This window comes from Mesoplodon bidens, assembly GCF_964165515.1.
Source record: "Mesoplodon bidens genome assembly, chromosome: 6".
Classification (NCBI taxonomy): domain Eukaryota; kingdom Metazoa; phylum Chordata; class Mammalia; order Artiodactyla; family Ziphiidae; genus Mesoplodon; species Mesoplodon bidens.
Genome location: NC_138162.1, coordinates 118,859,927 through 118,874,291, shown reverse-complemented (window position 1 = coordinate 118,874,291; position 14,365 = coordinate 118,859,927). Strand labels below are relative to the sequence as shown.

The 14,365-nt window shown below is 39.9% G+C and overlaps 1 protein-coding gene across 4 annotated transcripts in view; it reads right to left on the bottom strand.

Annotated features, from left to right (window-relative positions):
* SPOCK3 (SPARC (osteonectin), cwcv and kazal like domains proteoglycan 3) overlaps window positions 1–14,365 on the bottom strand; it is a gene marked incomplete at both ends in the record, with an annotated part of 386,995 nt that overhangs the window by 31,477 nt on the left and 341,153 nt on the right. For 3 of the 4 annotated variants that reach the window (XM_081237230.1, XM_081237232.1, XM_081237233.1), the window contains one exon: window positions 4,146–4,265. The exons of the other annotated variant lie outside the window; for it this stretch is intronic. In XM_081237230.1, coding sequence (XP_081093356.1) covers window positions 4,146–4,265 — 120 coding nt within the window. The remainder of the gene's footprint in view (window positions 1–4,145; window positions 4,266–14,365) is intronic. 4 annotated transcript variants of the gene reach the window in all.

Below are 14,365 nucleotides of genomic sequence, written 5' to 3'. Positions count from 1 at the left end.
CCTGCAGTGACACCCCACCTTGTGGTGGATGGCGGGCAGGACACACGGCAGGCTTCGCTCTGCGTTTGGTCTTCTTCTTATTATCATTTTTACAACTTTATTGGAGTACAATTGCTTCACATTGGTGTATTCGTTTCTGCTTTATAACAAAGTGAATCAGTCATACATATACATCTGTTCCCATATCCCTTCCCTCTTGCGTCTCCCTCCTTCCCACCCTCCCTATCCCACCCCTCCAGTCGGTCACAAAGCACCAAGCTAATCTCCCTGTGCTATGCGGCTGGTAAGCTGTGACAAAGCGAGAGAGAGGCATGGACATATATACTCTGCGTTTGTTATTTGACATTTTTATGGTGTCCTGAACACCGCTTGGGCCCCAAGTCTTCACCCAGGGCTTCTCTGCTCAGTCCCGACCCTCCGCCCTGCAGCCACTCAAGCTCAGGGCTCTGCCCCAGCAGGGGCAGGTGTCGAGGGGTTCAGGGGCTCCAGGAGCAACCACCTGGGGCTACAAAAGCTCATTTTGTTAAAAATATAGTTTTATCCTAAGATAAAATTTACCCTAAGATAAAATTTATCCTAAGACTAATTTTCAAAACCTGTATAAGATAAAATCTACACAGATGCAAAAAATGATAAAATGTTCCCCCCCAAATATTATTTGTCATGGTCACTGCTGGCTAATATTTAAAGGATGTATTTATTCACATAATATTTTTAAATTAGTATCAAATATTATACCTGGTACAAAAGTAAAATGTAATTTCTTTTCTTCTCTAATGACAAAATTTTCTTGGATTATTGGCCTACTCTTAAAAAGAAATTGTAAAATAAGTTTTTCTTTGTCTTCTGGGCAATCTGCCTAAATGGTAAACATTCTGTCTCTGATCAGAATATTTTCCTGTGCCTTATGTTTATCTTAATTATTAAAAAAACCCAAAATACAAGTCTGCTTGCTGACATACCGGAGACTCAGAAGCCAACTATGTATGTTTACAAGAAAGACACTTAACTCTAAATAGTAAAGACTGACAATAAAATGTTAGCAAGTATATCAGGCAAATGTAATAAATTTGAAAGTAGGAGTGGTAATATTACTATCCGATAACGTGAAATCTATGCTAAAAAGTGGTAAGTAGGGTACAGTGTAATAAAATAAAGGGATAAGAAGTATAATTAATGGATAAAACAGAAATAAATCCATATATCTAAAAAACAGAGCAGCAAACACAGCAAAAAGCACAAAAAGTACTAGAAGGACCTATTTAAATACAATTATAATGTAAGCCATCACTATGGATTTCTCAGAATTAAACATATAAGCTGACATAACTTAGGACTTTTTTTGTTTGGTTTTGTGCTATGGACTGAATTGTGTCCCCCCCACCCAAATTCATGAATATGAAGCTCCACCCCCCAAAGTGATGGCATTTGGAGGTATGGGCTTTGGGAGGTGATTAGGTCATGAAGGGAGAACCTCATGATGCAATCAGCGGCCTAAAAGACAGACTCCAGATCTCTCTCTCACGCTCTCTCTCCCTCTCTGCCTTGTGAGAAGGCAGCTGTCTCCAAGCCTGGAAGTGAGCCTTCACCCAGATCCCAATCTGCTAGCACCTGATCTAGGACTTCCCAGTCTCCAGAATTTGAGAAACAAATGTCTAGTGTTCAATCCACCTGGTCTAGGGTATTTAATTATAGTAGCCTGAGCTGACTAAGACATTTTATTTTGTTTTGCTGTGCAAAAGCCCCGCCAACCTTTGCCAATATTTAGTGATCAATTCACTACTAAAAAAGGAAATAAAAATTAGATTAACAATGAAATGTAACAGCATGCTCACCAGAATGAACAGTTAAAAAGAATGGTAGTAATTTTTTTACTGCCAGGGATGAAGGCAAAAGTTAACTCTTCATGCTTTGCTGTGAGAAATTATAAATGCCCTAAGCTTTTTGCAAAGCAGTCTGGTAACATCTATTATTGTTTATAATTTGAAATGCGTGCACGTCTTGACCTATTATTTCGACTACCTGGAATCTTCCTTAAAGAAATAAAAGCCTACTAATTAACCACAGAATTGATTGAGAAGGAGAAAATAATGGAAATAGTAAATAATCATTCCTAGGGGAACAAGTGCTTATGTGATTAAATTGACAAGTGATTAAATTATGGTATATCCACACAATGTAGTATTTTGATGGCTTCTTTGCTTCATCCATCCATTAATTCTACTCAGTTTTAACGTTAGTGAATGCTACGTGTCAGGTTATTCTACATTCTGATGATACAATGGTGATCTCTCATTTATGGTTGTCTAGTGTGCAGAGAGAGAGAAAATAAACAAAAAATGTGTACATGAATATTATAGTAGATGGTGAGAGATGCTATGGAGGAAAAACAGGACTAGAAAAGAGATGGGGAGCCCAGTACTGGAGGGCCAGTGTCAGGAGAGGCTTCACCCAGGGGCAGGCGGGTCTCAGGAGCTGAGGGACTAGGCCACTCCCCATCTAGGGACTTGTCTTATCTTTTAACAGCTTCCTTCTGGAGATTTACTCCCTTTGGCCTCTGACCCCTTCAGGCTCTATAAATAATCCTCTACCTACTGTTTCACTGATTCTGCAAAGACATTCAACTCCCAAAGAGCTTCCTGTTAATTCGCCCACAATATTAAGACTGTCTCATTTTTTGTAAGAAGAAGCCAGAAAGGGAAATAATATTTAGGAATGTATACAATTAACCAGGCATTGTACTGTGTGTCCTACAAGCTCTCCTTTTATCCATTTCCAAATACAGGAGGGATTATTAGTCTTAACTAAGCTCAACAGAGAAAGGTGAGAGTGAGCAATAAAAATATTCAAGTATGAGTATTGGGAGAACAGGTGTGGACATGAATCAAAAAAGTCAATATGGAAGGATCTGGAACAAAACTTTATGTTATGCCAGACATGAATACAGGGGCAAACATACTTTATTATTTCTATTAAGTAAGATCAGGCATCTTACTTACTCTCAAGGCATCAAAAAATTAGCTTCTGCCAAAAAATTTAAACGATAATTCTGGAGACAAGCCTGGAAGCGATCCTACGAGGTAGGGAAATACTGTGGTTTCTTTGAGGACTTCCTAAGGTGAAGCATATAAATGTGGCCACCACACATTCACACACAATTATTATGTCTTTCTGTGAAAGCCGAATGAAAAATAATGATTACATTCTTTTGAACATAAATACGATCCATAAACACCAAGCATTCGGATTACAGAAAATTCCTTGGGGACAAGAAAACAAATGGGGCATCTTAGGAAACACAGATTAGGGATGACTGTGCCCTCTTGTCAAGTGATTCTGTTAGAAGCGGGCAGCTGAGGGTTGCGAGTGGGAGTTCATGGCCTCATGGTGATAAGCAGCGGGCACTGGGCCCTTCTCTTGTCAGCCGGACGCTGCCCCTGGTCACTGTCCCACCTTCGCCCCTTGCATCTTAGAGCAAATGAGGCGGTCTTGGAAAGCTCCCCTCAATTAAGCTCAGGTTTCAATATCTTTCTTTTACATGCATGAAAAATGTTATATTTTTATAGATGAAAAAATATAAAATGAAGGGTTCATAAAATTATTCTTAGCAAGTGCACTATTTCAGGTTGCAGTTCCTATTTCTAAGAAATTAAAACACACTTTTATATAGATTATATAGATGAAAGAATCATGTAAGATTCATCTGGCTCTTATTTCCTTCTTTCTTTGATGAATCTGATTCGCAGCGTGGTAAACATCCTGCTTCTACTGACATACTTGGGTCAAATCAGAAATGACAAAGGTGGAGGAGGGCTAAGCGTGTTGTTTAAAAATCTAAGCAATTCAAAATTATTACCTTTGTTCCCCGTGCTGTTCTACTCTTTAGCACTTCAGCCAAAATACTGGAAAATATTCCTACTCTTTCAATTCAGCTGGAAGCTCAATGCTGTCTCTAATTCCTTTTCTAATCGGAGTTGTCACAAATGCTTTATTTCCTTGCAAAATATGTGTTATAGCTGAGCTTGGAAGTAAAAACAATGTTCAGACTTCTGTTCAGCATCTAAGTAAACTTTGACCTAAGTGATTCACTGGACATAAAATCCCATATCAACGACAACGACACACATCAAATTTAGAAGCCTTACTGCTTCTCTCCGGCCACAGCGATGCTTTCGTCTTCTTGTTCTGGCCTCCACTCTCATGCAGGGCCTTGAACCAGTCCCGCAGTCTGCTGGCCATCTCCCTGAGCTCCAGGTCACTGCAGGCTGCAAACAAAGAGGAACAACACAAAGCCTGAAGAGTCACTGAGCATCACGTCAGTGCTACTTCTCAAATTATTCCAATACCTAAAAGGTAACAACAACTAAAAGAGGAAAACTAATACAGTTGCTAATTGTGCTTTAGCCTTGAAGAACGAAATATGTGTTTGCAACGTAACAAGACATAATATAACAGCAACATTTCTTTAATAAAGAAATATGACTAGTGGAATTCTGCCTGCACTCTTCAGAGGCTCTGCTTGTTAACACTACATGGATCTAGTCATAATATTTACATACTGAACACATCATGGGAAGATGCTGGTGGATCGTCTGGGGAAATAAGGGGCTGAAAAACCAAAATGAATACGTACACATTTATTATTGGCTCAACCTATTATAATAGCTTATGATTTATAAACCTGCATTAGTATGTGCAATACATGTAGGAATTATCCAATATCAATATGTGCTGTTTTTTTTTGTTTAATCTTAATCCTACATATTTTTTGACCACAGAAAAGGAAGAGCTCTTATTTGACATTAGGAAAAATTGGAAAACATTTAAGAAAATGATATCTTACTTCTGTTGTAAAAGAAAGGTGTTAGCAAACTTTGACATTTGGACGTAAATTAATTCCTCTTTTCAAAATATTGTTATTTACCAATAATTATGGTCTTAAAATTAGCCTATACAATAAGAGTAGCAGAATATATTTTATAAATATGTATGCGTGCGTGTGAGACTAGTGCTAAAATATGGTACGTCAAATTCAGTAATGTGCGTGCCAAAATATTTTGAAAATATAAGAAATACTTATTTATATTGTTACCAGAGACCTCACTCCTCTTCAAGTAACTAATGTGCAATTTCCTGAACCAAGTGCCCTTTAACAGACTCAGATTGTTAAAAACAATAATTTACACAATGATATTAAAGTGTTACATTACACTTAATATACGCTATACACATTATAGTACAATATGTATTATATATAATGTAACATGTACAACATAAAAAATATAGTACAGTGTACTGCAATATAGTTTAAGGATCTAAGACCACTTCCTGGTATTAAATAAAACTGCAGATTAATAGGCCCTCCCGGTACCCAGTAAGGTGGATGACCCATATCTGCAAATCACTGTGACATTTCAGGACCCTGGAGGCATGAAACAGAGAGCAACACAAAGTGCCGTGTGCAAAGAATAAAGACGTGGAATGTCTTCAGACTTTTCAGGAGTAACACTGACAGGCAGAAAGACAACTGGAAAATTACTTCATAGTTTATACTGGGAATCCTATATCCAGAAAAATCAGGTGGGAGAGTAAGCTAAAGATATTTGAAATATACAAGATCCCAAGATTAACCACCCACATCACCTTTCCCCAGGAGCCACTGGAAGATGTGATCATCAGAGAGAGAACTAATGACTGGATGTGAGACACAGGAAATATGAGCCTTAGGAGAGAAGTTAGGCGGTTTCTGGGACGACAGGAAAGAGGGTCCCAGGACACGTGCTGTGGGTTTGAGCATCGCTGGTCGAGGGTTAGGGCTGCAGGATTTACAGCTATCATTTCATCCAGGGAAACAATGAGCTACGTGAAGGTGGAAGAAAACATCGCCTTTACAGGTCACGTCCAGGCTGGCTGAGGCTGAGGGACGGAGACAAAGAGTCCCTCTAATGTGACCGTGGACACTCCAGCCCGTGGCTCTGTGCCCACAGACATCCAGGCGAGAGTCTGCTGACTCCACAAACTGCTATGCAGAAGAAGATGAAAGCCCACCTGAAGAAAGGCATTCTTCTCCATAAGCACGTAAGCTCATTTATCTGACACGCATCTCTGGAGGGAAAAGACAAGGCTGATGAGGCTAGTTCTCTCCAGCGGGGGGAACCAGATGAAGGAAGGAAAGTGCTGTGAGGCAGTCTTATGTTTACCATTCATCTCTTTTTTCCTATTCAATTGTGTGCTTAAACCCCTATTAACATACAAAAATAAACAGAAAGTTTTAAATTTCTTTCAAGAATTAATTACAATGCTTCTAACCCTTCACCCAGCATTTCTCTCTCTTAAAAATTATCTTGCAGGTGTACCACACATACACAAGCTTATTTAAATTGCACAACATCATTTATTCAGCACATCTCTAACAGCAGGGGGGTTTAAAACACTGCTCATCAGCAGTGGCCTGGTGGGATAAGCCAGGGACATCCACCCCCAATGAAGCTCTGAGTCATTAATACGTTAAGAACATCATTATGTACAGACTTGGAACAATACCTACACTACAGCTTCTGGTGAAAAAAGATGAACACAAAAGATGTTTCGCACACTTCCGTTTGTATAAAAAGGGAGGAAAATGTGTTTGTTCACGTGTGCCTAAAATATCTCTGGAAATACACAGGAGAGATTGAGAGACTTTCACCTCTGCAAGGGGGATGGGGGAGAGGAGATCAAGGTTGGTGGAGACGTCTGTGTATGTACATTTATACTGTTATTTTCCCACCCATATGATAGTCCTTTATTTATATATTTATTTATCCAACTTTCATTTATGATGTTAAACATTACAGCATGTTAATGCATTACCTAGTTTAAACAAATAAACATTCAAAAATGAATTTTAGTTCTCTTTCCTTTATTCACCTTATATTTTTCCCAAACCACACCCAGCAAAGAGCAAAGTTTCATCCTATAAAATGCCTGCTGAAGAATGATAAAAAGTCTGTTGAAAAGATGGCATGAATTTTCTTTTACTGTGTTAGTTAATTTTAGTGATATAGTGCTTACCATGTATATCTAATGAGATGTTTGTAAACTTCTATGATTTTTATGAGGTTAAGTAATTTACATTTAAAAATAATACCATTAAAAAGATTTCCTCAAATATGAGACATCACACTTTACACTGTGTGTCACACACACCTTAGCTTAAGTTTCAACAGAAGGTTATGTATGTCTTGTAATAGAACATTCTAGGAATTAAGAATCCTGTGATAATAATAATAATGATATGATAACAGCAGCTAACACTACACACTTACTGCTAGTTCTTTACAGATATGAGCATGTTTAATCCTTATAAAAACTCTATGAAGATTATACTACTGGGAGGACCTTCAAGATGGCGGAAGAGTAAGACACAGAGATCACCTTCCTCCCCACAAATACATCAGAAATACAGCTACACGTGGAACAACTCCTACAGAACACCTACTGAATGCTGACAGAAGACCTCAGACCTCCCAAAAGGCAAGAAAGTCCCCACGTACCTGGGTAAGGCAAAAGAAAAAAGGAAAAACAGAGACAAAAGAATAGGGACAGGACCTGCACCAGAGGGAGGGAGCCGTGAAGGAGGAAAGGTTTCCACACACTAGGAGCCCTTTCGCGGGCGGAGACTGCGGGTGGCGGAGGGCGAAAGCTTCGGAGCCGCGGAGGAGAGCGCAGCCACAGGGGTGCGGAGGGCAAAGCGGAGAGATTCCCGCACAGAGGATCGGGGCCGACCGCCACTCACCAGCCCGAGAGGCTTGTCTGCTCACCTGCCGGGGCGGGCGGGACTGGAAGCTGAGGCTCGGGCTTCGGTCGGAGCGCAGGTAGAGGACTGGGGTTGGCATCGTGAACACAGCCTGAAGGGGGTTAGTGCACCACGGCTGGCCGGGAGGGAGTTCGGGGAAAAGTCTGGAGCTGCCAAAGAGGCAAGAGACTTCTTCTTCCCTCTTTGTTTCCTGGTGCGCGAGGAGAGGGGATTCTGAGTGCTGCTTAAAGGAGCTCCAGAGACGGGCGCGAGCCGCGGCGAACAGCGCGGACCCCAGAGACGGGCGTGGGACGCTGGGGCTGCTGCTGCCGCCACCAAGAAGCCTGTGTGCGAGCGCAGGTCACTCTCCACACCTCCCCTCCCGGGAGCCTGTGCAGCCCGCCACTGCCCGGGTCCCGTGATCCAGGGACAACCTTCCCGGGAGAACGCACGGTGCGCCTCGGGCTGGTGCAACGTCACACCGGCCTCTGCCGCCACACGCTCGCCCCGCCTCCGTGCCCCTCCCTCCCCCCGGTCTGAGTGACCCAGAGCCCCTGAATCAGCGGCTCCTTTAACCCCGTCCTGTCTAAGCGAAGAACAGACGCCCTCAGGCGACCTACACGCAGGCAGGTCCAAATCCACAGCTGAACCCCGGGAGCGGTGCGAACAAAGAAGAGAAAGGGAAACTTCTCCCAGCAACCTCAGGAACAGCGGATTAAATCTACACAATCAACGTGATGTACCCTGCATCTGTGGAATACCTGAGGAGACAATGTATCATCCCAAAATTGTGGTGGTGGACTTTGGGAGCAACTGTAGACGTGGGGTGTGCTGTATGCGACTGACCAGTTTCTGATTTTTATGTTTAATGTAGTTTACTTTTTAGCGCTTGTTATCATTGGTGGATTTCTTTATTAGTTTGGTTGCTCTCTTCTTTTTTTTTTAATTACTTAAAAAATTTTTTTAATAATATTTTTAAAATGTTTTATTTTAATAACTTTCTTTCTTTCTTTTCTTTTCTTTCTTTTTCTTTCTCCCTTTTTTTCTGAGCCATGTGGCTGACAGGGTCTTGGTGCTCCAGGCCTTGGTGTGAGGCCTGAGCTCTGAGGTGGGAGAGCCAAGTTCAGGACACTGGTCCACCAGAGACCTCCCGACCCTACATAATATCAATTGGCTAGAGCTCTCTCAGAGATCTCCATCTCAATGCTAAGACGCAGCTCCACTCGACGACCAGCAAGCTCCAGTGCTGGACACCCCATGCCAAAAAACAAGCAAGACAGGAACACTACCCCACCCATTAGCAGAGAGGCTGCCTAAAATCTTAATAGTTCACAGACACCCCAAAACACACCAATGGACACGGTACTGCCCACCAGAAAGACAAGATCCAACCTCATCCACCGGAACAAAGGTACAAGTCCCTTCCACCAGGAAGCCTACACAACCCACTGAACCAACCTTACCCACTGCAGGCAGACACTGAAAACAACGGGAACTATGGACCTGGAGCCTGCGAAAAGGAGACACCCAAACACAGTAAGTTAAGCAAAATGAGAAGACAGAGAAATACGCAGCAGATGAAGGAGCAAGGTAAAAACCCACCAGACCAAACAAATGAAGAGGAAACAGGCAGTCTACCTGAAAAAGAATTCAGAGTAATGATAGTAAAAATGATCCAAAATCTTGGAAACAGAAGGGAGAAAACATAAGAAACGTTTAACAAGGACCTAGAAGAACTAAAGAGCAAACAAACAATGATGAAAAACAAAATAAATGAAATTAAAATTCTCTAGAAGGAATCAATAGCAGAATAACAGAGGCAGAAGAATGGATAAGTAACCTGGAAGATAAAATAGTGGAAACAACTACTGCAGAGCAGAATAAAGAAAAAAGAATGAAAAGAATTGAGGACAGTCTCAGAGACCTCTGGGACAACATTAAATGCACCAACATTCGAATTATAGGGGTCCCAGAAGAAGAAGACAAAAAGAAAGGGACTGAGGGGCTTCCCTGGTGGCACAGTGGTTGAGAGTCCGCCTGCCAATGCGGGGAACACAGGTTCGTGCCCCGGTCTGGGAAGATCCCACGTGCCGTGGAGTGGCTGGGCCCGTGGGCCATGGCCGCTGAGCGTGCGTGTCCAGAGCCTGTGCTCCGCAGCGGGAGAGGCCACAACAGTGAGAGGCCCGTGTACCACAAAAAAAAAAAAAAGAGAAAGGGATTGAGAAAATATTTGAAGAGATTATAGTCAAAAATTTCGCTAATATGGGAAAGTAAATAGTCAAGTCCAGGAAGCGCAGAGAGTCCCATACAGGATAAATCCAAAGAGAAACATGCCAAGATGCATATTAATCAAACTATCAAAAATTAAATACAAAGAAAAATATTAAAAGCAGCATGGGAAAAGCAACAAATAACATACCAGGGAATCCCCATAAGGTTAACAGCTGATCTTTCAGCAAAAACTCTGCAAGCCAGAAGGGATTGGCAGGACATATTTAAAGTGATGAACGGGAAAAATCTACAACCAAGATTACTCTACCCAGCAAGGATCTCTTTCAGATTCGATGGACAAGTTAAAACCTTTACAGACAAGCAAAAGCTAAGAGAATTCAGCACCACCAAACCAGCTTTACAACAAATGCAAAAGGAACTTTTGGCAGGAAACACAAGAGAAGGAGAAGACCTACAATAACAAACCCAAAACAGTTAAGAAAACGGTAATATGAATGTACATATCAATAATTACTGTAAATATAAATGGATTAAATGCTCCAACCAAAACATATAGACTGGCTGAATGGATACAAAAACAAGACCCATATATATGCTGTCTACAAGAGACACACCTCAGACCTAGGGACAAATACAGACTGAAATAGAGGGGATGGAAAAAGATACTCCATGCAAATGGAAATCAAAAGAGAGCTGGAGTAGCAATTCTCATATCAGACAAAATATACTTTAACACGAAGACTATTACTGGAGATAAAGAAGGACACTACATAACGACCAAGGGATCGATCCAAGAAGAAGATATAACATTGTAAATATTTACGCACCCAACATAGCAGCACCTCAATACATAAGGCAAATGCTAACAACCATAAAAGGGGACAGTAACATAATCATAGTAGGGGACTTTAACACCCCACTTTCACCAATGGACAGAACATACAAAATGAAAACAAATAGGAAACACAGGCTTTAAATGACACATTGAACAAGATGGACTTAATTCATATTTATAGAACCTTCCATCCAAAAACAACAGAATACACTTTCTTCTCAAGTGCTCATGGAACATTCTCCAGGATAGATCATATCTTGGTATCTTGGGTCACAAATGAAGCCTTGGTAAACTTAAGAAAATTGAAATTGTATCAAGAATCTTTTCTGACCACAACGCAATGAGACTAGATATCAGTGACAGGAAAAAAACTGTAAAAAATACAAGCACATGGAGGCTAAACAATACACTACGTAATAACCAAGTGATCACTGAAGAAATTAAAGAGGAAATCAAAAAATACCTAGAAACAAATGACAATGAAAACACATTGGCCATGGGATGCATCCTATGGGATGCAGCAAAAGCAGTTCTAAGAGGGAAGTTTATAGCAATACAATCCTACCTCAAGAAATAAGAAACATCTCAAATAAACAACCTAATCTTACACCTAAAGCAATTAGAGAAAGAACAAAAATCCCTCAAAGGCAGCAGAAGGAAAGAAATCATAAATATCAGATCAGAAATAAATGAAAAAGAAATGAAGGAAACAATAGCAAAGATCAATAAAACTAAAAGCTGGTTCTTTGAGAAGATAAACAAAATTGATAAACCATTAGCCAGACTCATCAAGAAAAAAAGGGAGAAGACTCAAATCAATAGAACTAGAAATGAAAAAGGAGAAGTAACAACTGACACTGCAGAAATACAAAGGATCACAAGAGATTACTACAAGCAACTATGACAATAAAATGGACAACCTGGAAGAAATGGACAAATTTGTAAAAAAGCACAAAGTTCCGAGACTGAACCAGGAAGAAACAGAAAATACAGACAGACTAATCACAAGCACTGAAATTGAGAGTGTGATTTAAAATCTTCCAACACAAGCCCAGGATGAGATGGCTTCACAGGCGAATTCTATCAAACATTTAGAGAAGAGCTAACACCTATCCTTCTCAAACTGTTCCAAAATATAGCAGAGGGAGGAACACTCCCAAACCCATTCTATGAGGACACAATCACCCTGATACCAAAACCAGACAAAGATGTCACACAAAAAAGAAATCACAGGCCAGTATCACTGATGAACAGAGATGCAAAAATCCTCAACAAAATATTAGCAAACAGAATCCAGCAGCACATTAAAAGGATAATAGACCATGATCAAGTGGGGTTTATCCCAGGAATGCAAGGATTCTTCAGTATATGCAAATCAATCAATGTGATACACCATATTAACAAATTGAAGGATAAAAATCATATGATCATCTCAATAGATGCAGAAAAAGCTTTTGACAAAATTCAACACCCATTTATGATAAAAACTCTCCAGAAAGTAGGCACAGAGGGAACTTTCCTGAACATAATAAAGGCCATATATGAAAAACCCACAACCAACATCGTTCTCAATGGTGAAAAACTGAAACCATTTCCAGTAAGATCCAAAACAAGACAAGGTTGCCCATTATCACCCTTATTATTCAACATAGTTTTGGAAGTTTTAGCCACAGCAATCAGATAAGAAAAAGAAATAAAAGGAATCCAAATCGGAAAAGAAGAAGTAAAGCTGTCACTGTTTGCAGATGACATGATACTATACATAGAGAATTCTAAAGATTCTACCAGAAAACTACTAGAGCTAATCAATGTATATGGTAAAGTAGCAGGATACAAAATTAATGAAGAGAAATCTCTTGCATTTCTATACACTAATGGTGAAGAATCTGAGAAATTAAGGAAACATTCCCATTTACTACTGCAACAAAAAGAATAAGATACCTAGGAATAAACCTACCCAAGGAGACAAAAGACCTGAGTGCAGAAAACTATAAGACACTGATGAAAGAAATTAAAGAGGATACAAACAGATAGAGATATATACCATGTTCTTGGATTGGAAGAATCAACATTGTGAAAACGATTACACTACCCAAAGCAATCTACAGATTTAATGTGATCCCTATCAAACTACCAATGGTATTTTTCACAGAACTGAACAAAAAATTTCACAATTTGTATGGAAACACAAAAGACACCGAGTAGCCAAAGCAATCTTGAGAAAGAAAAATGGAGCTGGAGGAATCAGGCTCCCAGACTTCAGACTCTACTACAAAGCTACAGTAATCAAGACTGTATGGTAATGGCACAAAAACAGAAATATAGATCAATGGAACAGGATAGAAAACCCAGAGATAAACCCACGCACATATGATCACCTTATCTTTGATGAAGGAGGCAAGAATATAAAATGGAGAAAAGACAGTCTCTTCAGTAAGTAGTGAGGGAAAAACTGGACAGCCATGTGTAAAAGAATGAAATTAGAACACTCCCTAACACCATACAGAAAAATAAACTCAAAATGGTTTAAACACCTAAATGTTAGGCCAGACACTATAAAACTCTTAGAGGAGAACATAGGCAGAACACTCTTTGACATAAATCACAGAAAGATCCTTTTTGACCCACCTCCTAGAGAAATGGAAATAAAAACAAAAATAAACAAATGGGACCTAATTAAACTTAAAAGCTTTTGCACAGCAAAGGAAACCATAAACAAGATGAAAAGACAACCCACAGAATGGGAGAAAATATTTGCAAACGAAGCAACTGACAAAGGATTAATCTCCAAAATATACAAGCAGCTCATGCATTTAATATCAAAAAGACAAACAACCCCATCCAAAAATGGGCAGAAGACCTAAATAGACATTTCTCCAAAGAAGATATACAGATTGCCAACAAACACATGAAAGGATGCTCAACATCACTAATCATTAGAGAAATGCAAATCAAAACTACAGTGAGATATCATCTCACACCGGTCAGAATGGCCATCATCACAAAATCTACAAACTATAAATGCTACAGAGGGTGTGGAGAAAAGGGAACCCTTTTGCACTGTTGGTGGGAATGTAAACGGATACAGTCACTATGGAGAACAGTATGGAGGTTCCTTAAAAAACTAAAAATAGAACTACTATAGGATCTAGTAATGTCACTCCTGGGCATATACCTGGACGAAAATGTAATTCAAAACGACACATGCACCCCAATCTTCATAGCAGCACTATTTACAATAGCCAAAACATGGAAGCAACCTAAATATCCATCAACAGATGAATGGATAAAGAAGATGTGGTACATATATACAATGGAATATTACTCAGCCATAAAAACGAATGAAATAATGCCATTTGTAGCAACATGGGTGGACCAAGAGATCATCATACTAAGTGAAGTAAGTCAGAAATATGTGTGATATCACTTATGTGTGGAATCTTAAAAAATGGTACAAATGAACTTATTTACAAAACAAAAATAGACTCACAGACATTGAAAACAAACTTAGGGTTACCAAA